At 40.8% G+C, this 20035-nt stretch overlaps 1 protein-coding gene and 1 long non-coding RNA gene across 9 annotated transcripts in view; one reads left to right on the forward strand and one right to left on the reverse strand.

Moving 5' to 3' along the window:
• The window catches only part of trpm3 (transient receptor potential cation channel, subfamily M, member 3), a 160267-nt gene that overhangs the window by 133635 nt on the left and 6597 nt on the right, over positions 1-20035 (forward strand). For 3 of the 8 annotated variants that reach the window (XM_034871237.1, XM_034871239.1, XM_034871244.1), the window contains exons 14-23: positions 926-955; positions 2957-3249; positions 5254-5482; positions 8584-8787; positions 12522-12662; positions 14720-14848; positions 15524-15775; positions 17083-17257; positions 17752-17880; positions 19515-19665. In XM_034871237.1, coding sequence (XP_034727128.1) covers positions 926-955; positions 2957-3249; positions 5254-5482; positions 8584-8787; positions 12522-12662; positions 14720-14848; positions 15524-15775; positions 17083-17257; positions 17752-17880; positions 19515-19665 — 1733 coding nt within the window. The remainder of the gene's footprint in view (positions 1-925; positions 956-2956; positions 3250-5253; positions 5483-8583; positions 8788-12521; positions 12663-14719; positions 14849-15523; positions 15776-17082; positions 17258-17751; positions 17881-19514; positions 19666-20035) is intronic. The other 5 variants (XM_034871238.1, XM_034871241.1, XM_034871242.1 and 2 more) reach the window with 3 other exon arrangements.
• Positions 10492-20035, reverse strand: part of LOC117944460 — a 20507-nt gene continuing 10963 nt past the window's right edge. Inside the window, exon 3 of the long non-coding RNA XR_004656580.1 lies at positions 10492-10590. This is a non-coding gene — a long non-coding RNA (uncharacterized LOC117944460). The remainder of the gene's footprint in view (positions 10591-20035) is intronic.

Consider the following 20035-nt stretch of genomic DNA (forward strand, 5'->3'; position numbering starts at 1 on the left):
GGTGGTTGTGTGTTTTACACTGCACACACTGCAGAACATATTGTCAATGTTCATCTTCTGTTGTTCTAATGTATAATTCTCTCATTCTGCCTCGAAACCTCACACACTGCCACAGGTGTGATGAAAACAGAAGTATACACAGCTGTGCCTGAAACCCCATATGTCTGCTCAATGGTGCACCATTGCGATTGAATGTTTGAGCATGTGTGTGTTTGTGAGTGGGTGTATGTGAGTTGTCATGTGCTTGCTTATCTTATTGTATGTCTGCTGCACAAGGCAGAGAGAGAGAGAGACAGTTGAAATTTACTGTGATTTTGAATGTGCTATCACATAGTCACTCGCACACACACACACGCACGTACGCACACACACGCACGCAGACACACACACACACCGTCCAACATTTTCTAATGGCAGGACAAAGCTGAAATGTTTTTGCGTGAAAGATTTGATGACACACACAAACACACACACACACACACATTTTAACTAAAAACAAAGCCTTAAAATATATGAGGATATCAGAATCCCCACGGGAGACCTGGGCTATTTTTACCAACTCAGATGTTAGCTCATGAATGCATAATTCATACATGCCCTGCTTTAATACAGATACACAGTACTGTACCCAATGCACAAACTCACTGTGCTTTGAAACATGCAAACATGAAACCGTAAAGGATTGTTGCTGTGTGTATATAGCATACATTACATAGTCAATCACAAAAGCACAAAATTGCTGTCGCCATTTTAAAGAAAAAACTGAAACTGCGTGACTTTAACCATATAAAAGAATATTTCTGCTCTCATGTGATTGAGCCTGTCTGTCAGTGTGTGCTGTGTTGTTCTTATAGAGTAAATGACTCTATAAAATACATTCAACAAGGTCTTGTTCTGCTTGTTCATGTTTTTGTCGCTTTTCTAGCCCAAAGCCCTGAAACTGCTGGGGATGGAGGTGAGTGTCGATCTCATCAAGATTGTTAGTCAGTCCTTCCTTCACTGTTCCTCTCTCTCTTTTAAAAAAGCACTCTTTTCCCTCATAACGTGTTGAGTGTATAGTCAGTTTGAATATTTTTCAGCAAATAGCTGTTAAGTGTGTGCTGTGTGCCTTGCAGTCTTTGAAAGACCTTGGGGCATGTTCAGTTTGTTTTTCTGGCAATCTGTATACACTAGTTAAAGGCTCATTGACAGATAACATTACTATTACATTTCACACTGCCTTGTTCAAAGTTATTGACAATTTCATTTATCTCAGATTTATGAAATGAAAAAATGAATGACTACATAACTGCATAATGGCTCCAGACAGTATGAATGTTTACAACTCTTTTGATACAATATGATGTCAGAGCAGTCCAGTTACATGTAAATGAATAGGTAATGACTGACCTCACACAATTAAATAATACATTGTTTGTGTACTCACATGTATACATGTGGTACCAACCATCAAGAATCCACGTCATAAAGCTTTTATCACAGCGTGTGTCTACAGTTTTCTCAGAGGTATTTATGTCTAATGTGCATGGCTGCCCTTTCCTTTGTACGTCTCCCTGTCAGTGGGTGTTCTCTCTTTGTTTGTGTCTGTCAAAGTCTTTACCTTGATGTCTTCCTCGCTTTCTTTGTAATTCAATTTATCATTCAATCAGTACGGCAACTTGGACATACATTTATGGTGCTGCAAACATGTCTAACTATCCAGAAATGTAGCATTGTTCTCTTTTATGATTTTGTGTCAGTTTCTAGTATTACCTTGTAATTTACTGCCCCACTATTATCTTATCCAGATAATCTGTCTGAAACCAAGCAGCAATTTTTAGTCAAACCACTGAAAGTCAATTCTCAGAGTTCTGTCATTCCCCAAACTGTTAAAATGTGAAGCTATTGGAGATGCTGATATAACATTAAAAGGAAATTTTTGTTCAACCTATTTTCCTATGCATTGGTGCCTAAGTGACTAATGTGAACAACAATCTGGACGTGGTAACCGACAGCTGCAGTTTTTGCCACTGACAGCCTCCTGTTGTTATTCTAAGTGTCTGATAACATTACGGAAAAGGATCCCTACAGAGATGGACCTTTTTGTTAAGAAGTAAAATCACTTTGTATACTTGGTATAGTGGGCGAAGAAAGGTGCTGATTACCTGATGAACTGGATGTTTGGTAAATATGACGTACACTGAAGTAACACTGCATGCGCTTTCTTCGGGTTGGTCATGGCGCTGATAACGCTACATTTGCAAATGTACGTACTGTAGATCTGGCCCTTAGAATAATCTCAGCCTGTTTGTGGCAAAATAGCACTTTTAGTGGACGGAAATTAATGGTGCGCAATTGCCCATTAACGTTACATTGCTGCTTGTTTTGCCGTTCCCAACTGCGGCGGCACCTGTACCCATCAGTCACTTAGACATAAAACCATGGGAACAAAGGGTCCAGGCTGAGACAGGGAGTCTCAGAGGACCTCACCTCTGTTTGAGTAATTTTTTTTTTACCTGAAAGGTTATAAAAAAGAGAAAAGTCAAATCCTTTCATAAGATTTTATTGAAAAGTGCTTTAGACAATCCATATTTTATGTGGCACTTTGTTCTTCCACCTTTGTCCTCAAAAGTTTGATTTTGCTTCTGCATTCAACTTACTTTCATCATGTGGAGGGTGAAAAAAGAAAGAAAAAACATTATAAAACAGTTAACTGGGCCATAAGATATCTCTAGATATCTGTTGAATTTGGCCAAACACAGGGCCAGATTCTTAGGTTTTGCTTGTAATACATATGTATATGTGTACAGTATGTATATATATACATATATATATATGTATATATATACATATATACTCACACACGTGTGTGTATATGTAATATCATCATCTGTAACAAGTCACCCTAAAATATGTAAACCCTACATAGTAACAGCCTACCTTTTGTTCCATCCCACTCGCTATGGATTTCCACCAGGATGACATGCCCATCCGCAGAGGCCGCCAGAAAACAACCCGCAAACGAGAGGAGGAAGTGGACATTGATTTGGATGACCCCGAAATCAACCACTTCCCTTTCCCCTTCCATGAGCTCATGGTTTGGGCCGTGCTCATGAAACGCCAGAAGATGGCGCTGTTCTTTTGGCAGCATGGTGAAGAGGCCATGGCCAAGGCCTTGGTAGCATGTAAGCTCTGTAAAGCCATGGCACACGAAGCCTCGGAGAACGACATGGTGGACGACATCTCCCAGGAACTAAACCACAACTCCAGGTGTGTGACACAGATTTTGTACGTACACACACAAACACATCCAGCCATCTCTCACAATCAAGGCCACACTGAATCTGAGGATGCAGAATTCTCTACAGTTTTATACGTATTTTAGGCTAATTTAATACAATAAAATGAAACCAAAACTCAGAATGTTAACACATCTCCACCCCAAAGAGAAAACAGTCTGATAAATTCTAAAGATTTTCATTCTGGGTCACCACTGACTTATCTCACAAAAACATTCCTTCAATAAGGGCTGGGTATCATTCAAAACTATTCGAGACAGGTACCGATACCAATACTGTGACTTTGATACCGGTTCCTAAACAGAACTTTTTTTGAAATTACAACATTACACATTACGGCACAAATCTTTTTGTGTTTTTTTCAGCTCCTGCTGCAGTGAGCCGTATCTGTGCGTAACCTAGGGTTTTTCCTGCGTGTCTCTGTGACGTGTAACGTTAGCCAGCCAATCACAAACATTTTTAGATCTTAGTAGAAACATGCTACATGCTTAGTGGCTCACTGTTGCTGATGAATTGACTCCTTAGGTAGGCATTTTTAGATAATTTAGAAGCAATTCTCTACCCAGCCCTACCTACCATGAATTATTAATGTGTAGTTGTGTGGCGAGTCTAGACCTGGACATCTACCTTGACACTCCACCCCGTACAGTATGGGCAGACACCCACACAAATACACCGACATGTTTTTTTCCCTGCAAACTAACCTGATTCAGACTACTCCCAGCTCCCAAGGGCAGTAAGTGACATAGAAACAGAAATCTGATAACACTGATAGTTAAGGATATGCATATGAGATAAAGGTTACCACCTAGAGATTAACATGCCGGCTATGGAAATGACTGTTAATTGGGGGGAAATCTTTTAGGTACCACAAATGAAGCACAAATACATTAACCAAAACTCACACACATACTTACACACTTTCAAAGAACAGCCTCAGAGCTGGCACGTCTTGAGTTTACTCTCCACAAATAATTTGGCTGGCTTTCTTCAAAGAACTCATTTAACTGTGTGCATTTTATGTCTTCATGTAATCTTTACATAAGCAGTGTTTATGAATTCTTCTTCCTGTGTGTGTGTGTGTGTGTGTGTGTGTGTGTGTGTGTGAAAGCGCAAGGGATTTGTGTGTGAAATATAAAATGTTTGAAAGAACATACAGTAATGCCTACAATCTTTAGGGAGTTCTTACTTTCCAAGGCACTTCTAAAGAAACTTTAAATATGGTTACAATATTCCCCTTTTATATTTTATCATATGTCAAATGAAAAGGCCTTTACAGAAACAGAAAGGTGTTCATCGCTGCTTAACTCTGTCCTGTTCTGTGCATCATGATATTATGAGCCCTTGTTTTATAAATCTTTCAGACCCCATCCATGCTAGTGCCTTGTTGTACTCATTAAACTACACAGAGGAGATTGCTCTCCAGTGTAGTATGAAATTAGAAATTAAGGTGAAACTTGATCTGCACTGATTTACGTTTTTATTACGTATTGAAATGCTGGTGTGTGTGCGGACCATATTTTGACCTCATTTCATGAATAAATATTTTATAGTAGCACCGTAGTTCTGTCACCGTAACTTTGAATCTGAACGCAGCGCTTCTCATTAAGCATGCTGTATACATACAACAAGTATTCCAAACCCCATCACCCTGAAGAAGATACCGACATAATTAATGATGAGGCCTCTTTGCTATACCAATGTGTCTGCATCTACTAAAGAAATTAGATAAGCTTGCTTGTCATGAATGGCCCGTGTTGAGTGTGTGTGTGTGTGTGTGTGTGTGTGTGTGTGTGTGTGTGTGTGTGTGTGTGTGTGTGTGTGTGTGTGCAAATATAATGTCCTATAGGATTTGGCCAGATGGACAGTAATTCCTTGACCAGTTCATTTACAATTTTACATGTTTGGACAAAGTGTGTCACTGTCTCTTTTCATGTCGCAGTGTGACCGTATATATCCTGCATATAATTCCCAGAGAGTTTTGCCAGCTGGCGGTGGAACTCCTAGACCAATCCTATAAACAGGACGAGCAGATGGCAATGAAGCTGCTTACGTACGAGCTGAAGAACTGGAGCAACGCCACCTGCCTGCAGCTGGCGGTAGCAGCCAAACACAGAGATTTCATCGCTCACACCTGCAGTCAGATGCTGCTGACCGACATGTGGATGGGACGCCTGCGCATGCGCAAGAACTCCGGCCTGAAGGTAATAACATTGGGCCAGATGTTTGGAATTGGGGAAAGAAACCTGTACTTAGGGGCAACCTCTAGCTCACCCAATAAGAGAGTGTGCCCAATGTAGAGTCCTTTGCAGTGGCCTGGGTTCAAATCTGACCTGCTGCCCTTTGCTGCGTGTCGTCCCCCATCTCTCTCCCACCTTTCCTGTTTATCCAGTGTCACTATCTAATAAAGGGAAAAATCCCCCAAAAAAATCTTTAAAAAAAAGAAACCCATACTTACATTCAGTGGTGGAATGTAAATAAGTACATTTACTCAAGCACTGTACTTAAGTACAAATGTAACGTACCTGTACTTTGTCTTTTCAAGCCCCTTTCACATTTTTTACATTTAAGAGGGAAATATTGTACTTTATACTCAACTACATTCAATTTGACTACTAGTTGCTTTACATATTATGGGCAAATTATGCACCTGCACTCATCTTTGCTCCCATGTGCGTGCCGCTCTTCCAGGGAGGTGTGTTCAGGTGAATTCTTGGTGTATTGCTATCTTACGGCAGCAGCAAAGCGATTGTGCCATTGACCAACAAAAACCTGGTCTAAAGTCAATACCGCAGCATTTCATTGCACACACTATGTTTGTTACACACACAGGGAAGCGCAGCAGCACACACATGTACAAAAGATTACAATTAAAATAGTATGGTGCAAATGCACCATCATAACAACAAAGCGCCAAGGTCCAAACGCGCCTGGCTTTTTAAAGGGAATGGGAGATGACACTCTGACTGGTTTATTGCATGTTACACCCAAAACACACCTATGAATTAATGAAGACACAGAGTGAAACCCTTTTTAACCATGTGCCAGTGGCACAAGCCCTTTGTTCCACCGTTAAACTAGCAAGAGTGGATTTGGACTCGCCTTAAATGCATCTGGGCCTTGCGCTTCACGCCATGATCGTTTAAATAGGGGCGTAAGATTTTAGTACATTTTCCTGATGTACATACTTTTACTTAAGTACCATATTCAATGCAGGACTTTAACATGTATCAGAGTGTTTTTACAGTGTGGTATTTCTATTTTTTTTTCTATGTAATCTGAATACTTCTTCCACCACTGCTTACATTAAATAAATGTCTGTGCACAGTGACTTTAGGCTTTAGAGGCGGAGTTGTATCGGAACGCTTGAATCCCCTCAGACTACCTGGGAAAGAAAACTCTCTCACCTCCACCTCTCACAAATTATACCTTGAAACACCAAGGAGAAGCTTATTAGGGGCATTGAACCATGCTCGAGCTCGATTATCCCCCGTTCCCATTCCCCCTCCGGCCAGCACTCACTCTGCGATAAAACGTTCAGAGCCAGAGCACCCAAAAGTCATTATATTGCGGGACTCGCCAACTACAATTTTCATGCATCTGTAAGATAAGAACCATGCCAGGGCACGTTTAATAGCCCATGTCCTGTCCGGTAGAGTAAAAAACTCTACCAAACGTGCTCAGGCACAGTTTATCTGGGCCAAGTGTGAGTACGCCCTAAATGATTTTAGAACAAGTTCCACCACAGATTTATCTATAAGCAACAAAAAAATCTCTTCAGTCAGAGGGGACAGAGGACCTGCCCTTGATTAGTACAAAAAGACTTGTGTCCCAAATGTATTTTTCACGGAGGCTGTATTGGAAAACATCCCTTTGAGTCGAGGGGAGAGGTTTCCGTTAAGACTGGCGGATGACTTTTGAGCCATTTCTGCTCACGTGGGTTTGTCCAGGCGTCTGGCGATATGGTGATAGGATGCAGCTGCTTACATCAGAGAGGTTAGAGTTTACTAGTTGCCATGGGAGTTGCTCAAGGGACGGCTGGGTTCACACTTATTCATATACAGAGGGAGACAGGGTGATGGGTCTGGTTGACTAGCTTCTTGGAGCGGGGCAGACAACAAGTGCTTTAAGTATGGTTTGGCCTTTGCAGAAGGGAGGGAGAGTGCACTGCAAATGCAAGCTCATTGGAGCGGAAAGACAGGGAGGAAACCACAAGTGGAACCAACAAGATTTGGTGCCTCCAGCAGTTCATAATAAACGGCAAATAACAATTTCAAAATGTTGTTGAAATAATATGTGTGCACATTTGGGAGTTGCTATAGTTATAGTCAATATCTACCCTCCAACGTATGTCAGAATATGTTTAGTGGAGGTGTTTCTTCACACATCTGTTTGACTGACAAACTACTGACATCTCTGCTCGCGACCCCTCGACACGACTGTTGACAGGAGAGCTGAGAAATCAATTTCTCTGCTGTGGTTGAATTGAACTGAATTTCTTACTTGTCACTAACCCCACTTCTTCACCTTGAAACTATCCTTTTCATATATTCAATCATTTTTTCATAATAATTTATTTCATAGTTATTAATTTTCATAAATTTCATAATTTATTAATAATTGTTAATACATTTCTAATTTGTCACATGAAATCATAAACTCATACAAGGTACAATTCCAGTGAAATGTAATCCCATCAGCTCCTTCAATTTGTGCCTAAATTCATCAAATCATAAAATGCGTGTGTGTGTTTGTGTGTGTGTGTGTGAGAGGGGGGGGGGCTATTGAACCAATAGTCAATGCAAAGAAAACTGCTAAATTTCTCTAGTTAGTTAGAGAGCTGCTTCCAGAGATAAGAAGCAGACACTTGATCACTCTGCTCTCCTTCTTCATCCCTCTCACTTGTTCGTTACCTCGTTCTTGCTTTTCTTGTTTGATTGGTAGGTAGCCTAAGTGTTTACAGAACGCCTGCCTCCTTTATCTGCTTTGTGTGTCCCTCTAATCCATCGCACTATCCTCGCTTCCTGACTGGATTAATGCTTTTGTAATTAACGTGTGCAGGCCGGGGTTATGATGGGAAGGTGTTCACAAGGAGACATTTTTATTATGCGAGTTTTATGAGTGTGTCTCAGACCGATTTAAGAAGGTCGGTTTGTTCCCAATTCTCTGTGTCCTAATTTCTGCAGCACCGCTCATGAAACTGTACACCTTTTTTTATTTTATTTTTATCCCATCTATGATTTGTTGCTTCCAACTCTTCTCCCTAACTTTCCCTCCACCTCTGCGTCCTGTCCCCATCACCCAGGTCATCTTAGGCCTGCTTCTGCCGCCATCGATCCTGAGTCTGGAGTTCAAGAACAAGGATGAGATGTCCTACATGCCCCAGGATCAGGAGGCCTACCTGCAGGAGAAGGAGGAGGAGGAGCCCGAGAAACCAGTCAAGGAGAAGGAGGAGGAAGACATGGAGTTCACAGTAAGATCTTACTGTGAGGCGCAGTACAACTCCGTGGTGAGAGAACCCACCTCAGCCCCGCATCTCAGACTCTATTCACATATTCAAACTTAAGACACTACACACATGCTTTGTTCAGATTGTTAAAACCCATCATTGAACACATAGCCCAGATCCTGTGTCCTTTGTAAATATCTCTTGTGGACCAGTTTTATGTTGTTTCCCGTCCAAAATGAGATGTCGATACATACACACTTACGCACGCAGTTCTCCACACACACATCCTTGTTTCTCTATTCTGGCCAACTGGACCCCTCCAGCCAAATCGGCCTTTCCTGTTTCTCGTCGTCTCAGCAAAGACATGGTCGTGGAGTTGTAGCGTCTCAGTCTGTCGCTGCTTGTGGGTTCCCTCGTGTATGTTTCTTCTTCCAGCTATCTCCTTCTCTATTTCTCTCTGCCTTTCTCCTCTTCTTTCTTTATTTATTTTGCTTTTAGCTCCCTCTCTCTCTCTCTCTCTCTCTCTCTCTAGTTCTTTCTCTCTTTCTTCCTCTCTCTAGCTCAGTTCTGGTTGAGGTACAGTACGTTTGCCAGCCGATTGCTGCCCCTCACTCTCTCCCATCATGATGATGGCTTGCTGCAGCACACCACTCAGCATGTCGGCTGCTGAGCATGGGAGGCCCAGGCTTTTGCATTATATAACCACATGTCCGCCTGCTGCCGCAGAGCTCACATCATGCAGAGTCTGAGCACCTTCTCCCGGCTCACAGTGGAAGAGTTGGTCCATCTGCATAAACATTGATGTACAGCAGGATTAGGGTTAATCGTTCCATTTCAATCCAATCAATTCTGGACATGATCCAGTTTGTGTGTTAAAAGCCAGGCTGTGATTTCAAAGACAGTTTTAAGATGTAAACTGGATCTAATGTTGTTCCATGAAGTGATTGAACTGAAGTCAAACGCCCCTCAGCACCCCTGTACATACTCTCCATCTGCATTGAGCACAGCCAGCAAGCCAGCGCAAATGGGCCACCATACACATGCAATCTTTGAGGCACTGTTGTGTATAAAGAGCCCTGCTGCCAGATTTGCAAAAGCCCCTTCCTATTGCCCTGGCTTCTGACTGTACAAATGCACCTTCAGATACTTATGAATCACACAAAGATTCATACAGATGTACACAGACTGCTACACCACAGAGGGAGATTGTATTGTTTTATCCTCAGATGCTTTAGATAAACCACACTTTGATGAATGTCAAAGCTTGTGTCCACTTGCTAATCGGATAATGTGCATGTTTGGTTCAGTAAAGAGCGTGGTGTGATTAACACACTGGCATCGGAACCTGTTCACCCTGAAGGCCCTGTCTGTGTGTGCCTTGGACAAAACATGTATCTTTATATGTTTAACATATTTGGGGGAAAAAGAGAAATTCCTATGATTCCTTAGTGATGGTGATTTCTCCTTTAATTTCTTAGTGGTGGGTTATCACTATCGCACCTATTCAGGGACCTGGCAGCTAAAACCAACTTCTCAACCAACTCCCAAACTCATGTATTTCAAATATGTAGACCAGCTTTCAAATGTTTCATCTTTGCCCAGGTCTGCTATACTCCCCTACAAAGGCTGAGTGCTGTAACAGTGAAGTTGAGAAAGGTTTTAATGATTTCAGACTTCACAGTAAAATGTCAAATGGATGAAAAGGTTGTAATTAGGACTAGGTTTACATTTTGAAGGCTATTTTCATAATTAACACATTTTGTGCACAGCTGTCAGTTTTCAGAGGAGTGTTTGTTTACGCAAACCTGTGTATATATGCCGTCAAGAGCACGCCAAACTTGTAGGTGGCAGTGTACCGAGAAGCTCTAGCCCACGTTAGCCAGTCAGAATCCCGAAAATATCAACAAAAGCCATGAATCACTTCCTCTCTCTTTTTTTCCTCAATTCCTCGGCTGCCTAAACCTCCGTTTGTCTCAGTTTACATGCAAACGTGCAGACAAAGATTTCCAAAATCCCCATTCTCGCCGGAGTTTTTTGGAAAGACTTGTTTTCAGAGGCAAATTCTCAATTTGCGTGTAAACAAAGGGCAAAAACGAAGGGAAATGTCTCCGTTTGGCAAAGTAATCATGTTTGTGTAAATGGCCCTTAGAGCGCTCAGTTGACTAAAACACCTCATTGCTATTTTTTGCACAATTGCCCTTAGTAAAGTTGCAATGAATTGCAAAGTAATCAAACATTTTATTATCTATTTTAAATCCACTTTATAAGGGATATTTTTTAAGTTTTGAATGGTCAAGTGGTAGTCAAGACTCAACAAACTCCGGTGGTAACTCAATTCATATCGACAGCACATGCAAATAACTTTAGTCTTGTCGAGAGAACTATCTGGAAGTGGTTTAAAACTGAACTTGCCAATCAAATGTGTCTTTTCTTCATCCAATTCTGCCCAAGTAGTAGTTCTTCTGCTAGCCATCCACAACGCTGCATTGCTATCTATCATACAAGCTAGATTTCACATGATAAAGCTAGAGTGCAATAACTACACGGTCAAAGTTACTGCTAGGACAAAAAGCTGTTTTCACAGAAAAAACACATTTCTATGGCATAATGTTTTTTATAGCAGGCAAAAAGGTCTCATACAGATTCTAACTCAGTTTTCAACAAATATGTAGTTACTGCGCTTTGCCTTTGTAGGGCAGTATACTTGTTTACATACAATACAATTCCATGAATGAACTCCCTCAGAGGTCTGGTGTTGCTTTGACATTAAAGGTCCCATGACATGGCGTTCTTTGGATGATTTTCTATAGACCTTAGTGGTCCCCTAATACCATATCTGAAGTCTCTTTTATATAGACCTTAGTGGTCCCCTAATACCATATCTGAAGTCTCTTTTCCAAAATTTATCCTTGATGCAGAATCGAAGCCACTAGAGTCAGTCCCACAATGAGCTTTCCTTAGTATTGGGGCTTGATCAACTGCCACTTTGCTCATTTGAAAGCCATGATGTCTCTCTCTCATGGGTGGGCCACAATCTCTGCGCAGGCAAAGCAGAGAAAGGGGAGGTATCTTGCCCCTTATGATCTCATAAGGGGCAAGATCTGAGCTTTAATTTTCCTAAAGGCAGGGCAGGGTACCCAGCTTGGTTTACTCTTATGGCCATTTCTGGTCACTGGGGGACCATAGGCAGGTTGGGGGAACTCATATTAATGTTAAAGAAATTAAAGGAAAATGTTCATGCCATGGGACCTTTAAGACCATGACCCATGAAAACAGTGGGCTCTGAACCCTCTCTCATGGATAAGGAAATGTGTCACAGATTGAAATTAAATATCTATGTCTTATCTTTTCCTATCTCTGTCTTCTTTCTGACATTATCTTGTCTCTCTATTGTCTCTCAACTGTTTTGTCTGGGACACAATCCATGAGTGTCTGTGTCTGCGTCATACCGTGTTACCAGCCTTCACCCAACACTCCACCTCAAACACACATCCCACATTTTGGAATGATGACATTGCTTGTGCTTGCTTCTTTGATTATGAACTTTGAAACTGTGCCGTAGACATAATCTAACCCTCTCCCTCTTCTCCTTTTTGTATTTGTTGTTCTACTCTTCCCGTCCCTCCTCCTCTCTTCCACATACTTGTCCCCATCTCCATCCTCTCTCTGCGTCTCCCTCACTCATCATCCTTCGTCTTTCCAACCCATCACATTTCCCACTCGCCGATTCCCTTTATCCCTCACACCTTTCACTCCCTCCTCCCTCGCTCCATTTGGGGTTTGCATTCACCCAGGCAATGCTGGGAAAGGTGACCACAGAAACATCCAGAAAGAAGGATGTCGAGGAAGTTCAGAAACGACACCGACTCATTCCCTTGGGACGCAAGATATACGAGTTCTACAACGCTCCAATCGTCAAGTTCTGGTTCCATACGGTCAGTGTTGGCTTCAGCAATACCTCCTACATGCTCAGCTTCCTGTTTCATTGTCGGTGATCTTTGTATTCCTGCAGCAGCATCATTTGCTGATTCCCCGCTGTCAGCTTCTACCACTGCAGTGCCCTCTATTCTTGTCATTAGCCTCCTGTGGCACCCTGTAATTACCCAGCCTTACTGGGGTGGAAAAGTTTAGTGTGAGAGAAATGGGGAGACTGATGGACACAACAGGGTGAGAAAAGTACAGGCGAGTGAGGGAGTGAAAGGGATCGAAGATCAAACATGGAGGTTTTATGTTATTTAGAGATGTTCCAATACCATTTTTTTCTTTCTCCATAACTATTGCGATACCTGAACTTATTATCGGCCGATACTGAGTATCAATCCGATCAATGCATAAAAATGTATATATAAATTCTACTTACCTGTATGGATGTAAAATGATTTCTATCGTAGTTTGACCTGGCTCAGGTAAAACATACAGAGAATGAATGCCAGAGTACTTTCTTAAATTATCTAATATTCATTTTTAAAAACTGCGAGGCTTAATTACTTAGAATGGGATAGGTGCGTAGACTCGCATACCCGCCGATACCAATACCAGCCTTTCAGGCAGTATCCGAGGCATTTTTTTGATACTTGTATCGGTTTCGTAACCACTCTAATATTAACAATTTAAACACAACTGAAACCGCTGAGTCATGGCATATTGCCACTGGTTTGAGAAGTACAAAAAGTAAAGATTGTTTCAGTTGACATTTAGTTTGTGTTTTCATGCGTCTTTAAATCTTTTTCATTCTCATTGTTCATCTGGATTCTGTAACTGTGGATGTCTTCGATTATAGCTTGCGTTTTGTACAGTTTCTTCCCTTTGAGCTTGTAGGTGATGTTTGAAATACAGTGATCTTTTGTCTCCCATACCCTCCCAGTGAAAACATCGCTTAACATCACCACCAGGGATTGCACTGTGTATTAATGCTGAGAAAATATTCTTGACTGCCTTTTGTTTCATCCCTTTTTCTCTTCTCTGGCTATTTACTCCCCTCCTCTTCTTTCTATCTCTTTTCCCTCCTGCCCTTCAGGTTAAAAAATTAATATTCTACTTTGCTTTTCATTTCTTTGCTCGTAGAACTGATGCAGGGTTTTCTCAGGGTCAAAATGTGCTCTTTATCTCATTACCAGATTTGCATTCAAACCTGTCATCCACTGTAGAGGGCTGCCCCGTTGAAAGTAATATTAGTTAAACTTATCACACACACCAACTGTGCATTTGGGACTGATTGACAGTTTTGGTCACACATTATTAATATCATTTTACCTCAGTACTTCACTGGAATACCTGATTTAAGTAGGACTGGATGACACACCATCCCCAGTTTGTTTGTAGTCACTTTAATCTATAATTTAAATATGTCAAAACGTTTTGCTCGTGTTCCAAATTTAAAGGTAGGAACAGTTGAGCACAGCTGTCCATATCCCTGTTGAATACATTCATGAGGATTAAATGGTTTCAGAGGATACAGAATCACCAATCGCTTAATCAAAAACGACAATATCTGATTGTAACGTCAGGACCTGTGAATGAGTAAAACGCAGAAAAATGGATTTTGAATGCATTTTTGTCAGGTCGTCCAGGCCTAATCTTTAGATGGTTAGCATTGGGATCAGTGTGTGTATCTTGTCTGGATTATAATGAGCCACAGTGCACACATGAGCACAGAAAAAAGGAACATGTATAGCTGACATGGATTTAAATAGATGCTTTCACAGGAGACACATGAGGGACATTTTCAGGCCAAGTGTGGAAGTGAAGCAATCAGATGTTTCAATTCTCTATCATCAGATCTGAAAGGTGCACAAAAAGGAGGTGTAATGAGGATTAGTTCACCAAATAACTACTGTATTTCAATTGAGCAGTTGCACACAAAAGCCTTTCGTTCCAGTTTGCTTGCAGGCAAAGAATTTAGCTTTTATTGATGTAAGTTTGCCATTGCAGGAACAACACGTCACCTTAAATGTATCCCTGCTGATTTCCCCCTGCTATGTTTTTTACATAGATGGCATACGTGGGCTACCTGATGTTGTTCAACTACATTGTCCTGGTCAAGATGGACCTGTGGCCCTCTACTCAAGAGTGGATCGTCATTGCTTACATCTTCACCAACGGCATCGAGAAGATGAGAGAGGTACAACGCATGCTAGAAGTGGCTAAATGCAAATGTGCACCAGCATCCATAGCTATTTTGAACACACATTAATCAATTCTTCACCACCACCCAGTGAACTGAGAGCTTTCAACCATTATGTTGCCATAATAGTTACATTTGGTGAGCTCTGTGGTGGGGGGCAGGCACAGAAGAATCATCTCGATATCATCAAAGAGCTCATCACAAATAAGGGAAACTGTGTTGCGACCATTCAAAGGGAAGCAAAAGAAAGAATCAAGAGGAAGAAAGAAAGGAACGGGAGGTTGGAAAAAAGGCACTAGACAGAGATGGGAAAACAGAATAAATAGAAAATACATGTGGCCATATGAGACTATTGGATCTGCCTCACTCTGTGGCTGTGTGTGTACTGTAAGTGTATGAAATGCATTAATCATTATGGCACATCATTCTCAGCTGCACAACAATTCCTCCTCAGACATCTGCCAGATGCCCTGATTGTCTAACTAATACTGCCCTCTAATGGTGGTCATGATGGCTTGCACTTCTTTTCTTCTATTTCAATCAATTTTAGGCTTAATTTTCCCTTTAACTACTGTGCTTATGAACACATATATTTACATTATTCCTGCATTTTGAGTGTCTTCATCTTTCCTTTTCCTTTCTCAACTAATTTCCCTCCAACCCTTTGCCCAGATCCTGATGTCAGAGCCTGGGAAGTTGTTGCAGAAGGTGAAGGTGTGGCTTCAGGAGTACTGGAACATCACAGACCTCATGGCCATCCTGATATTTTCCGTCGGCATGGTTCTCCGTCTCCAGGAGCCGCCGCTCATGAGCTACGGGCGGGTCATTTATTGCGTCAATATCATCTATTGGTACATCCGGTTGCTGGACATCTTCGGGGTCAACAAGTACCTGGGTCCCTATGTGATGATGATTGGCAAGATGGTGAGAGGAGGCAGGGGTGCTTTTGTGTGTGTTTGTGTGTGTGTTTTCTATCTACAGCTTCTTTCATATTTCCTCTTCCTCATTATGTATTCTTCATTTATCTACCTTCTGACTTCTACCCAGCATGAGTCATACTGAGTCCCGTGATTACAACAGTTTAATTTGTACGTGTTGTGTAGGATTGGTCCTGATAGAGATTCTGCGCCTCTAAACCTTGTTGTTTGATCTCAAAGAGCACATGATCAGAGCCCCTGATACATACAGGAAGACAAATTTAGAGAAGGGATCAAAGGCTCAAATTTGGATATGTGTGATGTTCGGCTGTCTTTGACATGGGCTGTGTACCACTGGACACCATCGCTCTTTGATTTTATGTAAATCAGCAATTAGAGAGAGAGGAGAGAGAGAGAGAGATTTGGATTCAATGACTTAGACAGATAATTTACATACAGTATATGGGGTTGCAGCACCATGAGCAGATTTGAAAAACCAGTACTGCTATGTAAATGCTATGTAAACAGCCAAAAACGGAACTACCACCATTTACTTGGAGGCCATCTTCTTTTTTACAAAGTCTTTATGAACAAACTGAAACGTTATAATTTGCTCCGTATCGTTTTGACAAAGTGATAATGATTACAATGACAACTGCAGCACCAATGTGTTTCTTAGATGTGTTTCAGCTCCCTAGAAAGACAATGCATGGCACCCTTTATCGAAAAATATACATCCAATCAACCTTTTTTAAAATGAGATATAAGAGGTAAAGTTTACCTCATTGAGGGGCAAACCTCATTCCCAATGACATTGAGTCAAATACAAAGACACACAAAAAAAACATCACAGAGAAGAAGCCTCGTGAAAACAATAGAAAGCTACTAAAACTTTCTGATTTGGAAAATGTATCTGTTAGATGAATTAGGGTAATTAAGATGTGACTTATGGAATATAAATTAGAAGTGTAACATCCTTAATCAATCTAGGATAAACATAAATAAAGTGCATTAAAAAAAAAGTTTGATCAACCAAAATTCTGAGAGGGATAGTAATAAAACAAAACTCGTGCAGACCATCATTCATCAAAGTTTTCGAACTGCTCCTCTAGCTGTAACAGACCAAGTCGTTCCCTCCCTGCTCTCTTCTTCCTCATCGCTGCTTTCTTCGCTTTATCCAATCCTCCTTTTTTTTATCACTGCTCCATTGTATAAACAGTTTCACCAACTGCACCCCTTTTCTTTCTCTTTTTAAACCACTCACACCTTCCCTTCTCTCTTTGACAATCCTCTTCTATCCCCCCTCCCTGTCAGATGATCGACATGATGTATTTTGTGATCATCATGTTGGTGGTGCTGATGAGTTTTGGGGTGGCGCGTCAGGCCATCCTCAACCCTAATGAAGACCCATCTTGGATGCTAGCTAGGAACATCTTCTTCATGCCTTACTGGATGATCTACGGAGAGGTGTTTGCCGACCAGATTGACCGTAAGTTCAGGGCCAGAGTCCCCCACCTCTTAAAAAACCCAGTTTTGCTGACTCTGAAGAGAGATGAAAGCAATGTGACCGAATACGTGTAATTAAATGTTCAGTCATTCCTCCCCAGGTTAAAAAGTTACTGGAAGATTTACTTTTATAATGCATACAGTAACTGTTAAAACACTGTACTACAAGACAAATTAAATCACACTGATAACAGGGGAAATTCTTGACAAATTTTGCTTTTACATCACCATTTCTGCAGAATCTTTTTGTCAAGTGACTTAGCTTCTTACATGATGAAAATTCATCTTAACTTTCAGTTTGTCCTGATCTTTTTGTGTCCCTCCGTTATTCAATATTATTGTAGACAAAGTGGCATTTGACTCAATAAAGTGTTCTGTTGTCTTTTTGTATGGTTGTATATATGATGGTGTGTTCAGAATGTGAGGAGTGGCCCAAAGAGAAGAGATCTGAAATAATGTTTTTATTCTTTGTTTCAGATATGCATAGTAGGAAGTTAAAGCACAGGCTGAATGAAAAACTCTGGCTGGGCGCAAATTACTTACGAACTTACGGAACCTGGCGTAGTAGTGGTCCATCCCACTTTCCCCAGTGCAGTGAAAACCCCAGTAAATCAACAGATATAGACCACAATTTAATCACATCCACCTATCCCACTTTTCCTTCATCATCCTCACATTGCCACCATGTCATGCCCACTCTGACCACTAAAGGCCACTTGAGACAAAAGTGTGCATGCGGCTCCACACGCTCTGAGGTTAAAGTTGCCCTCATGTGTTTGGTATCTTGGGTCAGCTATTGTATCTAAGCAGAATTTTTTCTTTTAATACTAGAAGCTTGTTTAAGCTTATCAAAACAATATGACAGCCTGATTGAATGTGGCTGCCTATGCTCTCCAAATGTTTTTGATTTATCAACTAGTCGCTTGACCTGAGGCTATATTTTGTAAGCAACTTTACCCTGACTAACTTTGGCACTGGCTGGCAAATGGCACTGTTACGTGGCAGTAGCACTTTTCAAATGTGTTCTGATATATTTATGCTCTTTGTTTGTTCTGTCACATCAAGAGGAAGTATCAAAGTGGAAAAGTTTGATATTCCTTTGATGTTTCTTCCACTCATTTTGTCCTCTGACTTTGAATTAGTTTCATTTGAAGAAGTGACCCTGCCATGTTAACACCGTCTGTCACATAAACCATATCACCCTCCCTTTTTTATGCCGGCTCAGCTTCTCACTGGAGCAATTGTAACATTGCCGAAAAATACGAATACCAATATAGCAGAACATATAATATAAGTAAGCGTTTAAATTGAGATGTGAATACCACACCATACAGGAATTAAACACATACATACACACCGGAATATATTTATCAGCCACCTTTTCATCATCTGTAATCTGTTTTTTCACGTGGTTCAGTTGTCAGAGTTTTTAAATCCAAATTTTCTTTGAAGGTGGGAATTTGAAAAAATAGAAAAAAATTACTTCAGTTCTCTGTCTTTGGGCTGCATTGTGTGAAACAATTGAACATCAAGCAATGATGGGCATGACTATGAATCTCAAAGGCAAACAAACCCAGAACAAATGCTGAATGTTCCCCAGATCAGCCACAGCAACTGAACCATCACAGATGGAAAAAACATACTATGTATCCTAAATACATTCCAATTGATTCAGAGCACTCAACCATCGCTGAATGAAGCTATGGCACACATATGTGTTACAATATATTTTTTAAACATCGACTGCATGTTAAAATATATTGGGAACACAAATTGTGATGAGATGTGATGAATGTATTTTTCTTTGTGTATTTTGTTTTCAGATGCACATTTCTGAACATGAGCCGCTGCCATTATAGTGTCCACTCTTTCCAGTCCCTTCTTTAAGAAGCATAAAGACAAATTATGCTTCTTGTTTGTTTGCGAAATATGCAGTCATGCATTTTGTTTGGTACTTTCAGGTCTGCTTGTCTCTTTGTTATTGTTGTTATTGTTATAGTTTAACTCTATTTGAAATTTGTGCTTGGTTGTTTTGTTTTCTTTATTCTAATTTGCTTAAACCTTTATTATATACTTTGTCTTCTGTTTCTGTCATGTGTCTGCATGTCTCTATTTTGTTGTGCATCTACATATTTCTACTAAAATATTCATGATGGATTCAAGTCTCTATCTACAGTTTAGGCATAGTTTACCTTGTATTAACTTGTATGTGTGTGTGTTTGCTCTGTGGCGGTGTGCAGCCCCCTGTGGTCAGAACGTCACTACGGACGATGGGGGGGTGGTGGCCCTGCCCCCATGTAAGACGGGCGCCTGGATCGTCCCGGCCATCATGGCCTGCTATCTGCTGGTGGCCAACATACTGCTGGTCAACCTACTCATAGCTGTGTTCAAGTATGTAAACTCTCGAATCAATTTAGCTTTTCCTCCTCTAACAAGTTATTTTGAACATGTTAAAATGAAAAAGATGAATAAGAACATTTACATTTGAGTATTGGCAAGAAAAACACACACAAACAAAATCTTCATCAAACATATTGCAAAATTCCAGTTACTGATTAAAATAAGGATTTCCATGTTCGAACAGGAGTTGGAAGAATTTTACTATTAATTTTATTTTACTACTCTCTTTTTCTATTTTTAACACTTTAGAAAAAAAAAAATCTTCACTTATATATATATACTGTATATATACACTCACCGGCCACTTTATTAGGTACACCTGTCCCACTGCTCGTTAACACTTAATTTCTAAGCAGCCAAT

This window comes from Etheostoma cragini, chromosome 5 (assembly GCF_013103735.1).
Source record: "Etheostoma cragini isolate CJK2018 chromosome 5, CSU_Ecrag_1.0, whole genome shotgun sequence".
NCBI classification, from domain to species: domain Eukaryota; kingdom Metazoa; phylum Chordata; class Actinopteri; order Perciformes; family Percidae; genus Etheostoma; species Etheostoma cragini.